This window comes from Palaemon carinicauda, chromosome 16 (assembly GCF_036898095.1).
Source record: "Palaemon carinicauda isolate YSFRI2023 chromosome 16, ASM3689809v2, whole genome shotgun sequence".
NCBI classification, from domain to species: domain Eukaryota; kingdom Metazoa; phylum Arthropoda; class Malacostraca; order Decapoda; family Palaemonidae; genus Palaemon; species Palaemon carinicauda.
In genome coordinates this window covers 43,996,260-44,020,352 of record NC_090740.1, presented here as the reverse complement: position 1 = coordinate 44,020,352, position 24,093 = coordinate 43,996,260, and the positions used below count along the sequence as shown (strand labels likewise).

At 37.9% G+C, this 24,093-nt stretch overlaps 1 protein-coding gene across 1 annotated transcript in view; it reads left to right on the top strand.

Moving 5' to 3' along the window:
* The first annotated feature begins 10,721 nt into the window (after positions 1-10,721).
* Positions 10,722-24,093, top strand: part of LOC137655278 (octapeptide-repeat protein T2-like) — a 19,055-nt gene continuing 5,683 nt past the window's right edge. Inside the window, exon 1 of the mRNA XM_068389163.1 lies at positions 10,722-10,939. Coding sequence (XP_068245264.1) covers positions 10,722-10,939 — 218 coding nt within the window. The remainder of the gene's footprint in view (positions 10,940-24,093) is intronic.

The window sequence follows — 24,093 nt, the reverse complement described above, 5'->3', positions numbered from 1 at the left end:
TACAATGCAAGCATTGTAGAGAATTACACATTATTCAACTGGGAAGATATTTGGAAAAGTTTTAATTATAAATTTATGGATACATATAACAGCGGAATTATATTTAAGACAGGCTCTTCCAGATGAATATTTCAAATTGATGATTTTGTGTTTCTTGTGAGGAAACTTAAAGTATAATTCACTTGGTTTATTTCTGATAGCGCATTAAAAGTGTCTACCAGTAGTTTATATCAGTACTGAGAAATGTATGTAGAATATATTTAAAACAGCCGCTAAAGTTTTTAAAATTAGATTTAAAAGGATACTCAGAAAAAATACAACAGTGATGTTAATTATTGGTATAAGTAAAGTTTTTGTTCGAGTACAAATCAGGGTTAATGGACAATTTAAGGAAAATTATTGAATTTATAAAGAGTCGAGTTTTTTATGATAGATATATGCTGATAAAATCATATGGTACTAAATATAAAACCTATTTTTTTCAGAAAATTACTCTAAGGTGTAACTTTGTATTTATAAATTTTGCATGTATATGATATGAACTTTGTACAATAAATTTTAGAATGAAATTGTAAATATCATGAATTTTTTCAAAGTTTAATCACAATAATTTATTAATAAAAGAAAGAAAGGATAAATATATAATTGTCCTATAACTTTAATACCTTAAGATATACACTTACGGGATTCTTTTAACCGATATTGAACCAAGAAACAGCAATAGAGACATGCATACATTTACTAAGGAAATGATGATAAGGTTTATTTTGTAACTGATTTACACTCTACAACGATCTTATTAACAAACACAAATTTGCAGGTGTATGACGCAATAGAGTCAGATGTTGTCGAAGTTACAGAAATATGACAATTTTATTTTTCATTATTCGATTTGTCTAAGTTGATTACGCTGAAGTTAAGAACATCAAATGACACCATAGTTATGCACCTTCTGGCCTATAACTATTGCCCCTTAAATTATGTGAATCTGTAAAGAATATTGATATTCTCCATTCAAAAAATTCCATTTGGCACGCTGTCCCAAACACGTCCCCTCAACCTCAACTATGCTGATGATTGTTACCTTGGTCACTTGTACAAGGAGATGACTTATCATCCATGTGATATGATGAATAAAGGAAATATTAACACTTTTATAAGTAAATTCAGGTTGCTTCCAATAGCATATGAAAAAATCACACCATTTTCTGATAAGAATATTCATTCCTAATAAGAAAACGATTGTTGGACAATCTATCAACTATCAATTTCCTAGCCTCTACCTTCCTACCACACTTTTTTGACACACGTGGTCTTTCAAATAATACACTATATTAGTTGGGAGAAGGTGCCTCTGATGCCATCTATTGGCGGTTAAATAAAACTCGTTACGATGTAAGGGAGGGAGTTAGAGCTGGCGACCCCCTGACCCCCAAATGTAATTGAACTAACGATTGTTTGCTAAGGAATTATTTCTGACATTTATTGTGAAATTTGTAATTTCCTAAGAATTAAGTTGTGGCCAGACAACAAGGAACACCAAGTACACGTGCGTTGATTTTATAGCAATTTTGTGCCCTAATAGCAACAGAAATGAAGAAATAACAATTGTAATGAGCGAATGATGGGCATGATTAGCAATTTAGTACTCTACTGCTAAGGCCATCTATTGGCCATGAAAAGAAACAATATGTAAAGCTCTTTAATCCTTTTGGTTTAAAAATAGCTAAAAAATAGCCTATATAATTAGAACTGAATATGATTTATAATTTATACAATGCTACATAAGTATCAATTCATTATTCTTCACCAATTGGATAGAATCATTCGCATGAATGGAAAAAGGGACGTTTACTGCCATCTTTTGACAAGAAGTAAAGACACTCAGATTCTATTCAAAATTCTGATATTTAGGCTCTAAGTTATGGTAATTATATGTAAAATACAGATTCAAATATTCTAAAAGCAAAGAGTTGGAACTCACCCATAGAATTAAAACCCCCAAATTTAACCAAAATATATTTATGTGCGAAGCAAATACGTTGTTAACTAATCATAAACCAAATAATAGATATCCATCCTCTATGAAGTTTGCATTGTTACATATACCAGGGGCGTAAGGGTTTTTTTTTGTTTTTTTTTTTTTCCCCTTTTTTTTTATTACTCTGACATTTGATAGCAAATTGTAGTAACAAATTCATAAGTTTTTGGATGATTCTTATGTGACCAATTACAATTTATACTACTTGACGAATTTACCAAAAACATGTTAACAATGTTGGTTCTTTGCTATAAACTCTACCATTATCGATAAAGTTATGGCTATCAGTTTTCTAAGCCTACTATGTTCTTAATTGCGATTTATCATATCTACCATTTGCTTTTTTTAGTTCCATATTTATCTTTAAATTTTTAAGGGATTTTTATGTTTTTAAGTTTCGTCTGATTTATAGTTTACATATAACAAATATCTAATGTTTTAGTTGATAATTATGTTATTTGCCTTTGGTTTTAAACTATGGCGATAAGGTATGAAGATGAAGTCCTCACAAATTTGAAAAGTACTCAATAGACTTGATAATACTGCATTGGTCATAAAAAATCAAGGTTTTTAAAAGGCCTTTCCATTCACAAAACTATATATATATATATATATATATATATATATATATATATATATATATATATATATATGTATATATATATATATATATACATTATATATATATATATATATATATATATATATATATATATATATATATATATATATATATATATATATATATATATATATATATATATATTATAATAATAACGGACCAAACCCAAGACAAGAATTGACGTGTGAGGACTTTGTCCTGTAGGAGACTAGAAACGGCTGCATTATATATATATATATATATATATATATATATATATATATATATATATATATATATATACATATATATATATATATATATATATATATATATATATATATATATTTATATATATATATACATACATATATGTATATATATACATATATATATATATATATATATATATATATATATATATATATATATATGCGTAAAAATCACAGGAAAACGTGATGGTCGGATGCAGAAGAACCACAGGGAAAATGAAAATACGAAATATACGCTAAGTCCTGACTAGTTTCGTGATACTTCTTCAGTCCTCTGAAGAAGTATCACGAAACTAGTATTTTCATTTTCCTTGTGGTTCTTCTGCATACATATATATATATATATATATATATATATATATATATATATATATATATATATATATATATATATATATATATATATATATATATATATATATATATGTCTATATATATTTATATATATATATATATATATATATATATATATATATATATATATATATATATATATATAGTATATGTGTATCTGTGATGTAACTTTTTAACTGGAGAAAGGTATCTCAGAAAGGATTATTAATTGCATTATTTATCTAATCTGTAGGAATGATATATTGATGCTGAGCTGAATATATTCAAAGAAGTTTCTTGAAGAACCCGTTCAATTAGTATTGAATAAATAAGCTGCAAATGGCTGTATGAGGAGTAATTTTCCCCTCGAAGACATACATTAATAGCAATGGCTAGAATGTTCGTGAATTTCACCAATAAGTTCGGTATGCTAAATCACACTTAACAACGAGGACCAATGCAAATTACTTTCCTTCTAGCAGACAGCCAGTATTATTATCATTATTATAAGGCAAGCTATAATCTTCGTTCGTAAAACAAGATGCTATAAGCCCAAGGGCTCCAACAGGGAAAATAGTCCAGTGAGGAAAGTAAACAAGGAAATAAATAAACTACAAAAGAAGTAACAAGCAATCAAAATAAAATATTGTAAGAACATTGGCAATATCAAATTAGTATTTTTATATCATATAAACTATAAAGAATAATGAAAAAAAAAACTAAGATGAAGAGAAATGAGATAGCACAGAGTTCCCAAGTGCACCCTCAAGCAAGAGAACTCTAACCAAAGCTAGCAATGGCTATAGTGGTTCCTTTATTTCCCCAATCTACGAGGGTTCATATAAGGACCATCATAAAGCCTTTTGTGCCCCATAATGGTATAAAGAATAATAGTGGCAGTATATGTCCTTCCTTGTAAGTCTGAAAAAACAGAACTCAGGGATGATGCTTACATTGCTAACAGGAATTATAACATATCCGTACGGGAAGAGTGAACAGATATACTACATAACATACTCCTTTATATGAAGTAACACCTGACATATGACATATATATTTGTATGATATAACTTCTAGTTTATCTGTTTTGGTTGCAGCATCACAGCTCTTTGATGGGCGCAATAATAAAATCAAGAAAAGAATTCCAGTCAAAAATATTTTACTTGAAAAGATTATTTGGGAGATCAAAATCGTCCGCAGTGAGTCGGGTTTCAAGTTATAATCAAATTGGCACGAAGTTCAGTCCAATAATATCTATCCATCATATGTCAAAAAGGATGGAGAGAGAGAGAGAGAGAGAGAGAGAGAGAGAGAGAGAGAGAGAGAGAGAGAGAGAGAGAGAGAGAGAGAGAGAGAAGAAAAAGATTATTAACCTTCAGAGAGGAGATATATACTGTAATAACATTGAAGTAAGAAGGCGAATATATTTGGTAAAAAAATACTACCTAATGAAATAAATTGCTAAGAGAGAGACAAAGAGAAAGAGAAAGAAAGCGAGAGAGAGAGTACTGTGACATAGAAACAGGGCTGTGTTTTGGAATTAGTCATTAGATCTTCCACGTTCACTGGTTGCACTAACAGCCACCAGGTAAGACTGTACTGCACTGTTCCTCCTCTTATATTGTAACAAGATGGGATGGAAGATCCCTGGTTGCCGACCAGTGATGCTTCAGACCGCAATGAAACGATGGCTGGCAGATACACTTGTGTGGAAAGAGTTTGTCAACAGGGAAAATTTTTTCAAAGGAGAACCAAAGACCCAATTTGAGAGTTCAATGGATACCTTGTGCAGTCAAATACTGACCAAAGAGGATAATTTTTTTAAAAGAGAACCAAAGTACCATTTTGATGGTTCAATGGATACCTTGTGCAATCAAATACTGACCAAAGAGGATCATTTTCTTGAAAGAGAACCAAAAGCCCATTTTGAGGGTCCAATGGATACCTTGTGCAGTCAAATACAGACGTAATTTTTCATTAACTAGGGTCCCTATGGAATGCACTTTGTTTGGCCAGTCTTAGAATTTTACAGAGACTCTTACACGTGTGTAATTTTGAGGTGACTTACGAATAAATTTCTGCCAATTTTTACCATTATAAAGAAAATTTAGTGCTATCATAGTCTTCCATAAGATTACGATGTGTAATCATTATTTTATATGCTTTTGATATACTAGATGAAAGCTAGAAGAATGGGCACTCGATTGATATTCTTCATATTACCTATTAACAGTTATGGTATAGGTAAAAGACCAACAGTTCCTCATTTATTTAAACCAGAGGGCTCTGTCACTCACTGTCCAAAGGAAAAAGCAACCCTTTTGGCTGATGTTTTTGGCAGTAAGCAAAGTAATAAAGTAATGCAAAACAACTCGATCTTCCTCATTCCTGTTTTCCTGAAGTTAAACTAACTAGTTTAGCTTTTTGGTCCCGTGAAATTTGAACACTTGATTGACTTTCATGGATATGGAAATATATACTAAAATGGTAAAATCTTAAGTTGTCTGCCATTATCTGCAAGTTGGTAAGAGTTCCTTCTTACACTTGCACTTGTTGGAGAAATAGTTACTTCATTAGATAAATGTGGTTGCGGTAGCTCTAGCACTGCTGATTACCATCCAATTTCAAGAACTCCCATATTATCTAAAGTTTTTGAAGGGATTTTGGCAAAATATCTAAATTTGATGTAATGAAGGTAATAAATAGTTCCCTAGTTTAAAATTTAGCTTCCGAAAAGACCTTGGAACATATGATGCCCCTCATACAATTTCCAATGTGGTACAGGATGTTCATATGGATGGCATTGATTTAGTGCCGCCTTTGACAGCGTTAATCATGAGGTTCTTGTTTTCAACCTCATAGAATTGTTGTTGATGGGCACCATAGTGAGTATATAAATGTGGTATTTGGTGTTCCTCAAGGTAAGTTCCTTGCCCATTACTTTTCATACTATATACACATATGTGGCTTGGCCACGAAAACAAACTTGTTGCATATGCAGATGATGTTACTCTTTTTTCCATCAATTCCATCTCCTGAATGTAGATCTGGTGTGGTTGAATCACTTAATAGAGATTTAGCTAAAGATAATCCATGGTGCTAATTATGGGGCATGAATCTGAACTCTAACAAAACTCAAAGTATGTTTGTAAGTAGGTCGAAGACAGTGGCTCTTTTACATCCAAAGCTGTGAAATGTCAATGTTTCTTTGACTGTATTCAACTTTTTTTAAATTTCATGTTTGATTTTTTATTACAAATTAACATTTGAGAATCACATTCGGTCTGTTTCTTCTTCAATTACACTAAAAATTAGCTTATTGTGAAAGTCTTTTAAGATCACCGATGATCATGATCAGGATATTGAGGTTATATAAGATATTTCATAATTTTGACCCTCCTTTGCATTCGTATCTTCCCAGACTGTACCACCCAATCTATATATGTTCTTCCTATTAAATGCAAAACGTTTATTCAACAATGCTAGCAAAAGAGTTCCCTAAGGAATATTTTCAGTGATATAGATTATTCTCTCTTTATTTTCCAAAAATATTTACTGATTGAAGTACTTTTCTCTTTATTCCTTTATACTGTAGTTTCTATAATCATAAAAGATCCAAAGAGAATACTGTTCTATTCCAGCGTCCAATTTTTTTTAATGATGATAAAAAGAAATCAATAGTAAACGTCCAAGCTTTTCTTCTGCACACACTTATTTCTTTTACCTTTGAAAAAGAGCATATGAAAAAAGTGCTGCAAGTATAATCATGAAATATTTTCTCCAAAAATATTAATTCTATTCCATTCTCAAGTGAAAAAAACTTTTTTCCTATAAAAATGAGGAATTTTTAACAATATATACTCTTTTGTATATCCGTTTAAAGTTGTATTTTGTTTCTATCTAATTTTATGTGATGATATTTTTTATTTAAAAAATAAACTATAAAATATGAATAAGGGAATGTAAGCAAAAGAAAAATGATGAGTAGTTGAACAGGGAGGAAATTCAGTAGAATACAAAAAAAAAAACTGATTTGTGTAATCATATTCATTAAGAAAAAAAAATTTGTGATATCTCTAATGCTGCTCGTTCCTGAACCCACTTATTACCTCCTCCAACTCGAAATATGGTAAACGAGCATAAAAAGAAATCTACACAAAAATACACCACGTTTATTCAAAAGCTTGTAAAGTAAAATAATCACTGCTACTGCTCCTTTAAGTTCAGTGGCTTAAAATTTAGTATATTTTGTTAAAGTGTTGATAGTTTATATATGATATACTTATTTCTATGTTGTTACTCGTCTTGAAATATTTTATTTTCCTTTTTTCCTTTCTTCACTGGGCTATTTCCCCTGTTGGAGTCTTTGGGCTTATAGCATCCTGCTTTTCCAACTAGGGTTGTAGCTTAGCAAGTAATAATAATAATAATTATGATTGAAGATAGAGAAAACGGGCTAGAAAATAGAACAATAACATACTTATAAGGAGAGTTGATGAACCATCTTCAGTTGATTAAATATTACTGATAAAGGGACTTTAGGCTTAAGAGGGTCTAGTTGCTTCTCTTTGTCATGGATATGAATCAGTTTTTGATATAGGTAGTTTATCAGCTGAAGGGGAGAATGCCTGTTTGAAGAATCTTGCTTGCTTGCTTGCTTGTAAGATTGCCCAGCCTTGTGCTGGACACGGGCTCTTGCTTTTCCAGCACAAGGCTGGGCAATCTTACAAGCAAGCAAGCCAGACTCTTCAAACAAAGAAGAGTCTGTTAAACCCTCTGGTATTCTTGATTCTATTTACCTGTGCGTGGGCGAAGCTAGTTACGACATTGCCATATAAGGAGTTTTTTTTTATATTATGCAGCCTGATTGCTTTCTTTCCACTATGCCCATACCATAAAAATTTCTAGAGAAAGTTTTTCTTGTACAATATTGACCTTATGTGGCACCTTATAGGAAAACAAACAACATCATGCGTAGTGATACTTCAAACAGAAAAATCAAATCTCGGTGTCTTTCCAAAATGCTGCAAACAGTAATAAACGTGATGCAGTCTTTAACCAAACACAAAGTGGATTTCTAATTCTGGAAAAGATACACAATTCTCCTCTTCACATATACAGTATTTCTTCCTAATATTGAATCTATCCATGACAAAAGGAAAGGGGCCGTTATTGCTTCTGGGATTATGGAAGGGTGTGAGAAAGCTCGTCAACCAACTTAGCACATACACATATTTTTGCATTTATGTATGTATGAATATATATATATATATATATATATATATATATATATATATATATATATATATATATATATATATATATACATATATATAATATATATATATAAATATATATATACTGTATATATACACACACACACACACACACATATATATATATATATATATATATATATATATATATATATATATATATATATATATATATATATATACATATATATATATATATATATATATATAGGTAGTAGGTTGGCCAGGCCACCAGCCAACCATTGAGATACAACCGCTTGAGAGTTATAGGATCCTTTGACTGGCCAGACAGTACTATATTGGATCCTTTTATCTGGTTACGGTTCATTTTCCCTTTGTCTACACACACACCGAATAGTCTGACCTATTTTTTACATCTCCTCGGTCATACACCTGACAACACTGAGATTATCAAATACTTCTTCTTCAGCCAAGGGGTTACTGCACTGTAATTTTTCAGTGGCCACTTTCCTCTTGGTAAGGTTAGAAGAGACTCTTTAGCTATGGTAAAAAGCTCTTCTAGGAGAAGGACACTCCAAAATCAAACCATTGTTCTCTAATACTGGGTAGTGCCGTAGCCTCTGTACCATGGTATTACACTGTTTTGGGTTAGAGTTATCTTCCTTGAGGGTACACTCGGGCACACTATTCTATCTTATTTCGCTGGCTCTTGTTTTGTCTAAAGTTTTTTTCATGTTATATAGGATATATTTATTTTAATGTTACTGTATTTAAGATATATTAAGTGTCCTTGTTTCCTTTCCTCACTGTTGGAGCCCTTGGGCTTATAGCATCCTGCTTTTCCAACTAGGGTTTTAGCTTAGCAATTAATAATAATAATAATAATAATAATAATAATAATAATGCATACATACATACATACATATATATGTAAATATATATATATATATATATATATATATATATATATATATATATACATATATGCATATATATATATTATATATATTTATATTATATATACATATATATATATATATATATATATATATATATATATATATATATATATATATATATATATATATATATATATATATATATGTATATATTCATACAAACATATATACATAAATATGTACATAACATGCATATATACTGTATATATATATATATATATATATATATATATATATATATATATATATATATATATATATATATATATTTATATATATAAGAATATATATGTATATATATATAGATATAGATATAGATATAGATATAGATATATGTATATATATATATATATATATAATGTAAATATATATATATACATGATACATTAGTGTTTTTCGTAATTGTTAGGTTATGCTATAAAAAGTTGTATGTTAAGACAAGACCAAAATTTTTCTCAGAGATTTCTTAAAACTCTTATACCTGAAGTCTCCATTACACGTCTCGATCGGAGAAGATGGACTGGAAATCCTTGAGAACTGATGATAGAAGCATAGAGATTCTTCATCCATTTGTATCAATTATCGAATTCAAATGACCAAATGCTGATGCAGCAATCTGATCCAGTAAACTGATTTTGCTGCATAATTGGGCAATGCTTCCAATTTCAGGTTCCAATTTAAATTCATGAGGAGCAGAAGGCGATGATCACACTCATTGGATTTTCGAGACGTAATTGGCAAGAAGATTGATCCTAAACGAACCAGGTAGGAAGAGAGGGGGGAAGAGAGGAAGGAAGAAAGGGAGGAAGGAAGAGAGGAAGAAAGAGAGGAAGAAAGGGAGGAAGAAAGAGAAGAAGAAAGAGAGGAAGAAAGGGAGGAAGAAAGGAAAGAAGAAAGGGAGGAAGAAATGAAGGAAGAAAGAGAGGAAGAATGAGGAAGAAAGAGGGGAAGAAAGGGAGGAAGAAAGAGAGGAAAAAAGAGAGGAAGTAAGGGAGGAAGAAAGGGAGGGAGAAAGAGAGGAAGAAAGAAAGAGAAAGAGAGGGAGGAAGAAAGAGAACAAGAAAGAGAGGAAGAAAGGGAGGAGGAGATGAAGGAAGAGAGAGAGGAAGAAAGGGAGGAAGAAAGAGAGGATGAAAGAGAGGAAGAAAGAGAGGATGAAAGTGAGGAAGAAATGAAGGAAGAAAGGGAGGAAGAAAGAGAAGAAGAAAGAGAGGAAGAAAGGGAGGAAGAAAGGAAAGAAGAAAGGGAGGAAGAAATGAAGGAGGAAAGAGAGGAAGAATGAGGAAGAAAGAGGGGAAGAAAGGGAGGACGAAAGAGAGGAAAAAGAGAGGAAATAAGGGAGGAAGAAAGGGAGGGAGAAAGAGAGGAAGAAAGAAAGAGGAAGAGAGGGAGGAAGAAAGAGAACAAGAAAGAGAGGAAGAAACGGAAGAGGAGATGAAGGAAGAGAGAGAGGAAGGAAGGGAGGAAGAAAGAGAGGATGAAAGAGAGGAAGAAAGGTAGGAAGAAAGAGGGTGAAAGAGAGGAAGGAAGAGAGGAAGAAAGAGAAGAAGAAATGAAGGAAGAAAGAGAGGAAGAATGGGAGGAAGAAGGAGAGGAAGAAAGAGAGGAAGAAAGGGAGTAAGAAATGAAGGAAGAAAGAGAGGAAGAAAGGAAGGAAGAAAGGAAAAAAAGGATGAGGAGCTTATGGCAGCGATGATGGATTGGAGAAAGGATATGCTAAGAGAAAACGGAAGAAAAAAGTAGAAGACAAGAAAAATATAAAATCATTGGTTGAAAAGTTAGAGTGGATAAGGGTGAGTGAAAATTTAGAGGAAAATGACGATGTGGGAGAAGAGAAAATGGGTGATTAAAGTTATAGAAACGTCAAGAAATTAGGAATAGAATGACTATTGTTGGGAGTGAGAAGAGTAAATGGACAACAAGAATATACTGGAAAGTAAAGTGGTGAAGACTGGGAGATAAATAAACGTTTCCAAATTAGACAAAACAAAACTAAACAGGAATGTGAAGAAAAAAAAATTATCTTAAGATCACAATGTTAAAATTATCATAACCAACTTTATTCAGCATTTCTTTCTAGAAAAATATTCATCTTAATCTTAATTAACATTTTTTTTTCTAGAAATATATCTAAAATGTATTAATCCATTTTTTAGAAATGGCTTTCGTGAAATATATAGTGAAATTGGCGTTGATATATCGACATGATTTTCTGGTTTTGGGAACAAATCCCTAAGAAGAATATGGTGAGTTAAATGGCTGGACAGGATTAGAAATGAAACTATAAGAGAGATTACTCAAGTGCCGTATGTGAATGAGATCATGATAAGGGGTAGATGGATATGGTTTTGTCAGGCTCTTAGCACTCTCCAAGAGAGATTATTTCACCAAACTTTCAACTGGGCTTCACAAGGCACTAGAGGAATTAAAAGACCTGGGCCTACATGACTGAGGACTATGAAACGTGATGTGGGAGATGACCAATGGAGAGGTATTGAATTAAAATCTCAAGATAGAGGCGACTGGCGAAATGTAAACGAGGCCTTTTGCGTCAATAGGCGTAGTAAGTGATGATGATGATGAAATATATTTGATACCTAAAGCAAGGTTATACCTTTCCGTGTTTTTTGCCATCCTGTTCGTCGGATATCAAGAATACAAAATATTACTTGTGGAATATAGAAATTATTTACAGATAATTAGTCCTTGTGACATGACTGAAATGAGTTAACTCTAGGGTGAAGAGAATGTGATTAATGTGACTTCAGTTGGTTAAGGGCCGGACAACATTTTAATTAAACGAGACATGAGATACTTAAAATTTGATATACAAGATCTGATAAGTAGATATTCAGAGTAAGGTCAATGTCCTATATTGAGGTCAAAAGAAAAATTTAATTAATATCCGACCATAATACCAATTTTACACAATGGTACTTATTTGCAGAATGAGGTCAAGGTCAAATTAAATGTTCATGCTGATACAGTTATGGGGTGTAGAGTTTCTCTGCATTCTCTTAAAATAGGTCAATTAATAATTGAAAAATTAGAAATCCTTGAATCTAGGCACACAATAACTCATTTAAGCCTTATTGGCCAGTTATTTAAGTCATCATCATCATCATCTCCTACGCCTATTGACGCAAAGAGTCTCAGTTAGATTTCGTCAGTCGTCTCTATCTTGAGCTTTTGAATCAATGCTTCCCCATTCGTCATCTCCTATTTCACGCTTCATAGACCTCAGCCATGTAGGTCTGGGTATTCCAACTCTTCTAGTGCCTTGAGGAGCCCAGTTGAAAGGTTGGTAAACTAATCTCTCTTGGGGAGTGCGAAGAGCATGCCCAAACCATCTCCATCTACCCCTCACCATGATCTCATCCGCATATGGCACTCGAGTAATCTCTCTTATAGTTTCATTACTAATCCTTTCCTGCCATTTAACTCCCAATATTCTTCTGTGGGATTTGTTCTCAAATCTAAAAAATATGTTGGATATTGTTTCATCATCAAATCCCGACTCATATCCATACAGTCATAACTTCAATGAATTGTGCATGCTACCTGACTAAACTTTATATATTTATTCTATATAAAATGATAATAAACAATATCATACCAAGATCATAAAAATTGCTTATCACGTATCTAGTTACAAACTAAATCCTTATTATGTAGTCAGGGAATTTCAGATTAGAAATAAGATTCATTAGCTCAGTATAAAAATATTAACTTTTACTAAGGATTCTAATATCACAATAAACCTTGAAGGGTTGATTTTCAATACAAGGAACACAATAATAACAATGATTATTACACTGCCAATGGGTTTAGGGAGTAAAAAGGTTTCTAATATCTCTAACTCTTTATCTATTTATTCATATATCTACGCTATGTATTTTAATTTTGCAATCTCTTACTGTGTGTATATTCTCTCTCTCTCTCTCTCTCTCTCTCTCTCTCTCTCTCTCTCTCTCTCTCTCTCTCTCTCTCTCTCTCTCATACGACCTTTCGAAATTGCATTTGTGATGAACTCATCCTCATTTATGGTCATTCAATAATGATGGAAAGATAGATAGATAGAGAGAGAGAGAGAGAGAGAGAGAGAGAGAGAGAGTGAGAGGAGAGAGAGAGAGAGAGAGAGAGAGAGAGAGAGAGAGAGAGAGAGAGTTTAGTTGAATTACCTGGAATAGTTTGCCTTTCAAAACAGCTCTATTTTGAGAATCATGTCAGCCCTAAAATAATCTCTCTCTCTCTCTCTCTCTCTCTCTCTCTCTCTCTCTCTCTCTCTCTCTCTCTCTCTCTCTCTCTCTCTAATTGGTCATTACTTGGCTTACCTGATAACTATTCTTCTTACTAATAAGACGAAAAGTAACGAGCTCTTGCGAAACACCTTTTTATTAATTCTTAACTATAAAGGAAAGAAGACGAAGGCTCATTAGCTTTGGCTTAAATTGGTTCAAAATGCTTCAGCAATGCTTTTACAGATTTTAATTTGCAGATTTTCTAATTAAATACTTCATTAAGATTAGACACTTACGACCATGAACGAATTTGTGAGAGAATTTTCCAACATGTTAAAAGAAATTTATCATTCATTCTTTACTTGCATATTGAATAACTTTTTCATGCATTTTTTTCTCCTGCATCCCAGATTATTTCTTCATTCACTTTAAAAACTTTCAGACGAGTTTCTCATCTCATCTTTGTCCGTTCTCTGCAATAACAAAAACTCTTTCTCCTATTGCATTAGCACATGTCCTCTTATATCGTCCCTTATAAACGTCCGAGGCAGAACTGCCAACATAAAAAAACGTCTGAGTCAGAACTACCAACAGAAAAATGAGCGTCTTCCTAAAGTACTGCCTCATTGACAATGGGAATTCGCTGACAGAATTCCTGTTGTAGAATTCATAAACAAGACAAAGCCATTAGGGCAATCAATGCTAAGTACTTGCACTCAAATGGAGGAAGGCTCTCGACTCCAACGAGTGTTAGGAGAGAAGGAAAAACGGTATGGGAGGGGGAGACACAGAATAGAGAGAAAGAAGGAACGTAACGAAGAGAGGAAGTTAGGAAAGAAGCAGATGAATGAAAACAAAAATGGATAATAGTGAACGGGGAGACAAACTTGAAGTGACATATTTGATGGAAAAAATAGATAAGTGAAATAGATTAATAGAAGAAAAGTTGGATAGAGAGAATTCATGAATAGTGGAGGAAAAGAAACATCAGATAAAACGGATTTTGAGCGAAGCGAAAAATCTATTTTTGGGTGAGATGGCCATGTCGTCCTGATGGAAGTTCCTATAGGGTAGCTTCCTAGGGTATATTACAACTACGGCGATATTCCCAGAGAATTTAACTTAAGGTACCAGAATTCTAACTCCTGGAGCGAGTATCCCTCGTGAAAGGGATATCGCGACATATCAGAGGACGTATTCTAGACACGTCACATGGCAATCTACATCCTGGACAGAGATTTCGTCTCGTAGGAGGTGATTGGCGAGATACGAATTCGGGAAAGAAAAAGGGGGAGCCGCTCCCAAGGCTTCCCTATCCCCCGATTCGTATGCGTGCCTGGCGCCAATCCTGGCGCCATCTGTATTCCTTGTAGCGTACACGAGGTGCTACAGATACTGTATGTAGGGAGGGGTCCTACAGCCCTTTCTTAGAAAGGCAAGGGCGGGTCCATCAGGACGACATGGCCATCTCACCCAAAAATAGATTTTTCGCTTCGCTCAAAATCCGTTTTTTGGGCTCAAGCCATGTCGTCCTGATGGAAGTGTACCAGAGCATTACTGTATCTGTGGATTCTCAGAACGTGCCGTACTCCCCGGAGGTAATTTTTTTTTTTCCCGGTCGACTAGACCTAGAGACCTAAGATGTTACCGTTATACATCTTTTCAACTAACTATAAACTATGTTAGAGCTTCCTGCCCCCTACAGGGAAGAGTCCTACTAGACTCTGGAAAAGTCTCGAAGAGTACATATATCTATGTATGAATACCAGGCAAGCTAATATAGTGGTCTCGCCCTATATTAAGTAAAGCATAGTTTGTATAGAACCACTGCATCAATATATATTGACCAGTAATCCGCACAATACTTGTATTGGACAAAGGTTTATATCCGCATAGAAAGAAACTAATAAAACCGCCCTCGTCCCTTTATGGGACGGAGTCCTCCCATTAGGGGACTACATAAACCAATGCAACATAGCTTGCATAACAGAACAATTCTATTAGAATTATCCCAGATAAGATACATAGAATTAAAATGCTCAATTATACCAATAAATTGACACAGGTGAAAGAGACGCAAGGTTCTCAAGAACAAGTTTATTGACAGACAATAAACAGACAGGTTAACAACAAATATATATATATATATATATATATAAAAGAGGATAACCCAAAACTTTAAGCATAAGTATGATAGTAAACAGAACTTGTTTATCTGAAAGAAAAACCATTAAACACCACTTTAATAAGATACCGAGGTATCAAGTCATAAAAGTCTGTATTACAAATCAATCACATTAGCGTTAGAAACGCTCGGCACCCATGTCTGAACTTATGCTAGGTTCACCTTTGAAAGAAGGAACAGTCTATGTGGGCACTTGGTGCCCTCATTTAGTTTGTAGTACAGTATGTACCTACACACTCACCCTGGACTTAATCGTCCCAATTAAGACCACTGTTCCTCGCAGAGTTAAACAGTAGGGTTAACTACACGACCCACTGCTACCACAGATATCTTAAGTTCCTCTACTTGCTTCGCATAGTGGCGAAAGAACACCCTGGAAGACTTCCAGCCCGTGTATGAACGGAGATGTTCAAAATCCATACAATTAAAGAAATTTAGGGATGAGGCAACTTTCCTCGGATCGTGACCTGCGGGTGTACTGTCAGGATCCGCTCTGCGAATAAAATATGTGATTTTCGCTGTGAGTTGATTCAGAGATAAATTTGAGCCTGATGTTTCTCCCCTGAATAGTTGACCACCCTTGAAGTCTGAAGTTCTACGAAGATAGACCTTTAGGCATTCTACTGGACATAGAGATGCATCTTCTTTCAGAGGGCAGATTCTCCAGGGACCCCACCTGTTGGTGGGTAACTCATTCTTGGCGAGAAACGTAGGATCCGGAAACAGGTTCAGATCCCCCCCATCCAGGAACTGAACACGACCTGCCTCTCTCGAGAGGGCTACGATCTCACTAACCCTGGCCCCGGACGCGAGTGCAAATAGGAAAATAACTTTTTGCGTCAAATCCTTTAACGCACATTCTTCATTGCTCAACAGGGAGGCGAAATGAAGAACTTTGTCTAAAGACCATGAGATGGGCTTTGGAGGTGCTGAAGGTCTGAGCCTAGCGCAGGCTTTCGGAACTTTATTAAAGATCTCGTTACCTAGGTCGATCTGGAAGGCAAATAAAATGGGTCTCATCAAAGCAGATTTACACACTGAAATCGTGTTAGCTGCCAACCCTTGGCCATGGAGGTGGATGAAGAAAGATAAGCAGAAGTCTGTTGAGATCTCCTGTGGATTCTTTGCCTTTACAAAGGCCACCCATTTTCTCCAAGATGACTCATATTGCCTTCTAGTCGATTTGCACTTATATTCCTCTAGGAAGTCTATGCTGGCTTTCGAAATCCCGAAACGCTTTCTCACCGCAAGGGCGAGAAAATCATGAGCTGCAGGGCCCGGGTTTTCTGTAATGAAGCGCAGACAGTCGACTTCTGGACTCGCTGGGTCAGAACTGGATGTGGTAGCGGCACGAACTTCATCTGTAGTTCCAACGCCAAGGGGAACCACATACTGTTCGGCCACTGGTGGGCCACTATTGCCGCTACCCCCTTGAAGGATCTCAGTTTGTTGAGGACCCTCAACAGAAGGTTGTGAGGAGGGAACAGATAAATCCTGGACCATCTGTTCCAGTCGAGGGACATTGCGTCCACTGCTTCCGCTAAGGGGTCCTCGTACGGGGACACGTACAGGGGCAACTTCTTGTTGTCTTTCGTCGCAAAGAGGTCTATCTGAAGTTCTGGGACTTGATTCAGAATGAAGGAGAATGTTCCTGCGTCTAAGGACCATTCCGACTCTATCGGTGTGAACCTGAATAGAGTGTCCGCTGTCACATTGCGGACTCCTTGAAGGTGAACTGCCGACAGGTACCACTTCTTCTTTTCCGCCAATCGGAAAAAGGCTAACATCACTTGGTTGAGAGGTGGTGACCTCGACCCTTGTCGATTCAAGCATCTCACAACCACCTCGCTGTCCATCACCAATCTTATGTGGATCGAGTGACGCGGGGAGACTTTCTTTAAGGTAAGGAGCACTGCCATAGCTTCTAGAAAGTTTATATGAAAGGTCCTGAATAGCTTGGACCAAGTCCCCTGGACTTTTTTCCGATGAGAGTGACCTCCCCATCCCTCCTTTGAGGCGTCTGAGTGAATCGTCATCGACGGGGGAGGTGGCTGAAGAAGAACCGACTTCTTTAGATGTCTGGCTTGGGACCAAGGTCTGAGAAGAGTACGTAGCCGAGGCGGCACTGGTCTTCTCAGATCTCTTCGCGCGTTTGATGCATACCTTCTCCAAACTCCGGTTGCATCCTTTAGCTGTGCTCTTAGCACTGGGTCTGTCACTGAAGCAAACTGGAGAGAGCCTAGTACCCTCTCCTGTTCGCGTCTTGATATCCTTTCGGAATCTAGAAGTCTCTTGACAGAGCCCGCTATCTCCTTCCTTTTCTTCGTCGGGATGGAGAAACTGTGTGACAAAAGGTCCCAGTGGATTCCCAGCCACTGGAACTTTTGGGATGGAGAAAGTCGAGACTTTTTTCTGTTGATCTTGAAGCCTAGGTACTCTAGGAACTGGATCACCTGACTGGAAGCTTGCAAGCATTCGGTCTCGGATGCTGCCCACACCAGCCAGTCGTCCAGGTAGGCTACTACCTGAATTCCCTCTAGGCGTAATTGTTTGAGAGCTGCGCTCGCAAGCTTCGTGAAAATCCTTGGGGCTATGTTTAGCCCGAATGGCATGGCTCTGAAGGCGTATAGTCTCCGTTGTAGCCTGAACCCTAGGTAGGGGGAGAGTCGACGGCTGATTGGAATGTGCCAAAAGGCGTCTGACAAGTCTATAGAGACTGAGTATGCCCTCTTGGGCAGTAAGGTCCTTATGTGTTGCAGTGTTAGCATCTTGAATTTGCAATTCACTATGAACTTGTTGAGTGGCGACAAGTCCAGAATGACTCTGAGCTTTTCCGAGTCTTTCTTGGGAACACAAAACAGCCTCCCTTGGAATTTGATGGACTTCACCTTTCGGATCACCTTTTTCTCCAACAGTTCTTGAACGTACTCCTCCAAAACGGGGGTGGAGTGTTGGAAAAACCGAAGGCACGGGGGTGGAGTGCTGTACCAGCTCCAGCCCAGTCCATTCTTGAGTAGGCTTTGGGCCCAGGGATCGAAGGTCCAGCGATCCCAAAATTTCATCAGTCTCCCTCCTACCGGTATCGTTTCACTTGGACTGCCGTCCTGAGGTCTTGCCTCCCTGACCACGACCACCTCTGAATCCCCTTCCCCTTGAGGGGCGCCTAGACGAGCCTCTGGCTGCTCCTCTAGGTTTTGCACGAATGGAAGAAGACTGTCCTTCGAACGTTGGGGTGACTGTGGTTGACTGACCTGGCACAGCCTGGGGTACCCACTGAAAAGTAGTCGGGGTTTGTGCCACCATCTGGGGCACTGGAGGCAATGGCAATTGCAGTTGCTGTTGCTGTCTAAAAGGCTTGGCTGGCCGAGACGGTAGCCTAGTCCTCATATTCTTCCTCTTTGGTTGAGGACCCTCATCCGGGGAAGATTTTCTTTTGATAGCCAGGCCCCACTTCTGGAGAAGGTTTTTATTCTCCACGGCGGCCTTATCAACAACCTCTTTGACCACACCGGTAGGGAAAAGGTCTTTTCCCCAAATGTTGGAGGAGATTAACTTCCTTGGCTCGTGTCTCACCGAAGCCCCGGTGAACACGAACTCCCTGCAAGCTCTCCTTGCCTTGACGAAGCCATAAAGGTCCTTCGTCACTGTGGCTAGGTGAGACTCAGCCACTACCATGAACATTTCATGGACCTTGGGGTCACTTGCCATCGTCTCAAGAGTAGTCTGATGAGACATTGAGGCAGCCAGTCTTTCTTTTGTCTCGAACTCTCTTCGTAAAAGAGAGTCGGACAGCTTGGGGAGGTCCTCGCCGAATTGCCGTCCGGCAATATCAGCCTCCAACTTTCCCACTGAGAATGTCTGATGGACATCCTTCCAGTCTTTGTGGTCCATAGGCAGGGCCAGCGACAAGGGTTTACACTCCTCCAGGGAGGGGCAAGGCTTGCCGGCCTCGACTGCCTTTAGGACAGCCGCAAACCCTTCCTGTAAAAAGGGGAAGGCTCTAGCAGGAGAGGACACAAAAGAAGGGAGCTTCTTGCTCAATGCAGCTACCTTCGAGTTAGAGAAGCCCCTCTCTTTCATCGAGGATGAAAGTAGGGCTTGAGCCTTAGCGTGGTCCATAATAATGACCTCCTTCGGCTCTGTCTCCTCCCTTGAAGCTGGTTCTTTTCTCAGCCGGACATAGCAGTCCGGATATGATGCCTTGCTGGGCCAGAATTCTACCTCCTCTAGGGGAACTGAACCCAGCTTATCCGAGATGACGATCTTTCCAGTCGTCATCGGCATGTGCTCAGCATACCTCCATGGGTTAGCATCTGAGCATACGGGAAGGTCTTTCACATTGAGCCTTTTCCGGGGCCCATGTGATTCTGCCAGGGACTGCATACGCAGTTCCATTGCAGCCGCCCTCTCCTGATTCTCCTTTTGCATTTGTTGGATCATTCCAACAATCGAGGAGAGGGCCTGTCCCAGTTCTACTGGGAGACCAGCCGATGTTGAGGGGATAGGCTCCGGAATCTGAACCGGAGTAGCCGACACCTTGTCGACCTCATCCTCTACGACATCCGGGGTTTGAACTTCATCCTGACCTTCTGCCAGGAGGTCTTGCTCCAAACGTTCGTCCAGGTCAGACATCCTGTCATCCAACTGGATGTCTTGCATCGCGACTGCGACTTCCACGTCCACCTGGACTTGATCTTGAGGGATCTCCTCTTGAGGCTGGGGAATCACTGCATCAGCTGATGCCTGGGGAAAAAGATACGCCCTCATCTTCTCACTTGGAAGATAAGGGCCAGAGGTGTTCTTCTTGAAGCCCCTTACCCAAGTACGAAGCTTTTCCCTTGCTATATCCCTTGATTCCGCCGTTCTAGGGGAATCAAAAGCCTCAGTAATCAGGTTAGTGCATACAGTACATACCTGAGGGTCCCAATACTGGAGATCATCCTTGGAGACAGCGCATGCTGCATGTCTCCTACAACACTCATGTCCGCAGAGGTTCTTGCTGCGGACATTGCAGAAAACATTTCCGCACTTCGGAGGGTCCTCCTGTAAAGAGAAGAAATTTCCAAAAGTATCAAGTGAACTATGTATCACTGGATATGCATAGTATAGCATAACAATTCATAAAGGAAAGACACACACTTGTGTTTCCCTCACAACCCATTGTTGCAGCCTTCCAGATAATAAAATCAAAATGGTTTATCTCTTCTAGAGTAACCAATGCAAGGTTTCCAGAGGAAACAGGTGGAGCTCACACCTAAGCAATGATTTTAAAATCCTGGATAATAGACAGGGAAGAACTCAGCTTCCTATCTGAGGGCAACAGCAAAGGAATGTGCAAGAAAACACAATAGTGTTAGAAGATACAGTGCTGTACCAAAACCCTTACTATAGTTTTCTTCTTACTGTATATGCTATACAGAAGAATACTAGTACAGTATAGAGGGATGTGTGCCGGCCTGCCTTTGCCGGCCGGCACACACCACAACTAGCTTTAAAGTATACTACTTAACAGCTATAGGGCGGCAGCACTCTGGTTCAAATGCCTGTGCCGGTCGGCAGCAACTGCCGGCCGGTAACAGCCAGTGTTGGCCGGCAATGGCTGCCGGCCAGCAACTACACAAGGTAGTACCCAGCTGCCGGCCACACTCTTGGTGACCGGCAGACAAGGACTGACATAAGCCGGCCGGCAAAGGTACAAGACCGATGCCAGTTGGCAGCAAAAGAACCAGAGGACTACACCTGCCTGGCTGCCGGCCTCATAGGCCGGCACCCGGGACAGGTACAGCACTAGAAGAAAAATAGAATGGATGCCGGGATAAGAGTGTACACAACCTCCAAGCCCGGCAACCGAAAGAGTGCATATAAGGAAGGGGAGAAACTAATTCAGGCTTCCTTGACCAATGCCGTCCGGCTCTGCCGGCAGGCATGGATGAGGGACCAAGAGAGGTCCGGGCAGCACTCGAAAACATAAGACCCTTGGCGGCCAGCAGCTCTGCCGGCCGGCAAGGGGCTGAGTCAATTCCACATCCTAACCTATACTAGGTCCAGAAGTAGAACGACGTACAGTGCAGTAAGACCCCTGCCGGCCAGCTCTGCCAGCCGGCAAGGGGCTGAGTCAATTCCACATCCTAACCTATACTAGGTCCAGATGTAGAACGACGTACAGTACAGTATGAAGAAAGAGGGGGAAGGGACAAGAGGGTCCTGCCAACCTTGCTTTAGTGACAGATCACCCGCAGCTAAGAAACTTATCTTAGCCTAAGGGAGATCTAAGGGGAAAGGCCAGCAATACTTGCCAGCTTCCAGAGCACCAAAGCAAGGAAGGCGTTGCTACTCCCAAGGGAAGAACTTATCCTCCCGCGAGAACAGCAACAGGACTAGTCTGGTAGATCACAAAAGGAGGAATCATACTACAGAAACCTTCGGTAGTGACCTAAGGGAGCTAAGCTCCCTTTGTATGTGTTAGGTCAGCGAGGGGGACTCAGCCCCAAGCCAGACAACACAGACTCAGACTAAAAACTCTGTTGTTCTGTCCCTCTTGAACCATACTACAGGAACAGGAAGGTACAGTAACACCCTAGTATAGTTTTATCGAAAATAAATTTCGGAAAAAACCACTTAGGGATAAGCCCAAGGCTTAAACAGAGGGAAAGGGATTGCATACCTTCTCCGAAGAAAAGAAAGCAACCGGGGAGTATGATAAAGTATACTAAGGCTCCATAAGCAACTAGCCTAGGCACCAAGAGAATCGATTACCTAATTCACCGAAACTCACTCGTATACTATCTTGGAAATATTCCACACAGTCTAAAATGTATAAAATATAGCCTAAAGCTTCAATAAAATTTTAATTACACTCGGAAAAACCATAATCATGCATGAAGTACTAGGACCAAACGACTAGGCTACATGGCCTAGCGTAGGCCAGAATGGCGAATACTTCGCCAAATAATACTAAGCACGAAAGGAAATCCTATGTAATGCTAAATAGCTAAAATTTATTAAAGCAAAACAACCAGGAATGTCGCTCTGACTAACTAATTTATACCTAGCGAGCGACAGCGTCCAAGACGCCTCTGGTAGGCTACGGCTCTTGTATCAAAGATTAATCCTATTAATCACTCAAAATTTTACCAAGAGCCTACATTTATACATAAAAGACACTATACTCAACTTATCAGAGGCCAACGAAGACGGAGAAGCCATGAAAAGTCGAATAAATCCAAGATTTGCGAGAAAAACAGGAAAAAACACCGAGTTGTTAAGCTACGCAAAAAGGAATACAGATGGCGCCAGGATTGGCGCCAGGCACGCATACGAATCGGGGGATAGGGAAGCCTTGGGAGCGGCTCCCCCTTTTTCTTTCCCGAATTCGTATCTCGCCAATCACCTCCTACGGACGAAATCTCTGTCCAGGATGTAGATTGCCATGTGACGTGTCTAGAATACGTCCTCTGATATGTCGTGATATCCCTTTCACGAGGGATACTCGCTCCAGGAGTTAGAATTCTGGTACCTTAAGGTAAATTCTCTGGGAATATCGCCGTAGTTGTAATATACCCTAGGAAGCTACCCTATAGGAACTTCCATCAGGACGACATGGCTTGAGCCCAAAAAAATAAATAAAATGTAAGTAACGAATAGAGAGGAGAATAAAGGGGGACAGGGAATGGATGAAAGGTAGAGATAGATGATTGGTAAGAAATTACAAAAATAAAAGATAAAATAGATGGAAATAGGGGATAAGACGAAGAAAATTAGATAAACGACTGGAATTGATGATGAATGAGTGATTGATTATTAATCTCAATCGTACATCAACTTTCATTGGGCGTCCTTTCAATTTTGAAAATAAAGAGGGAAAAAGAAGAAAATAGAGAATAGTGGAAAGAAATAAAGTAAAAAATAAGATAAAAAGCTTGAAGTAACAAACTAGAGAGAAAATGTAACTCACATCTCAGAAAAGGAAAGGAAAAAATGACATTGGGTTGATAAGAATATTGTTTTAAAACAAAATCATAAATACAAATTTTCTCTCATTTCTATCTTTTATCTCATCGGTTCTATTTCCATCTATTTTTCCTAATTGATAACTGTCCTATATAATTGTGCCAAGTAGGTATCTGTTGGAGGCTCCAGGTGAGGATGACAGATTTTTCCTTGCCAAGATTCTTGAACACGATGCGTCGTACAATGCTAGCGGAATTTTCAGATTTATTTCAGA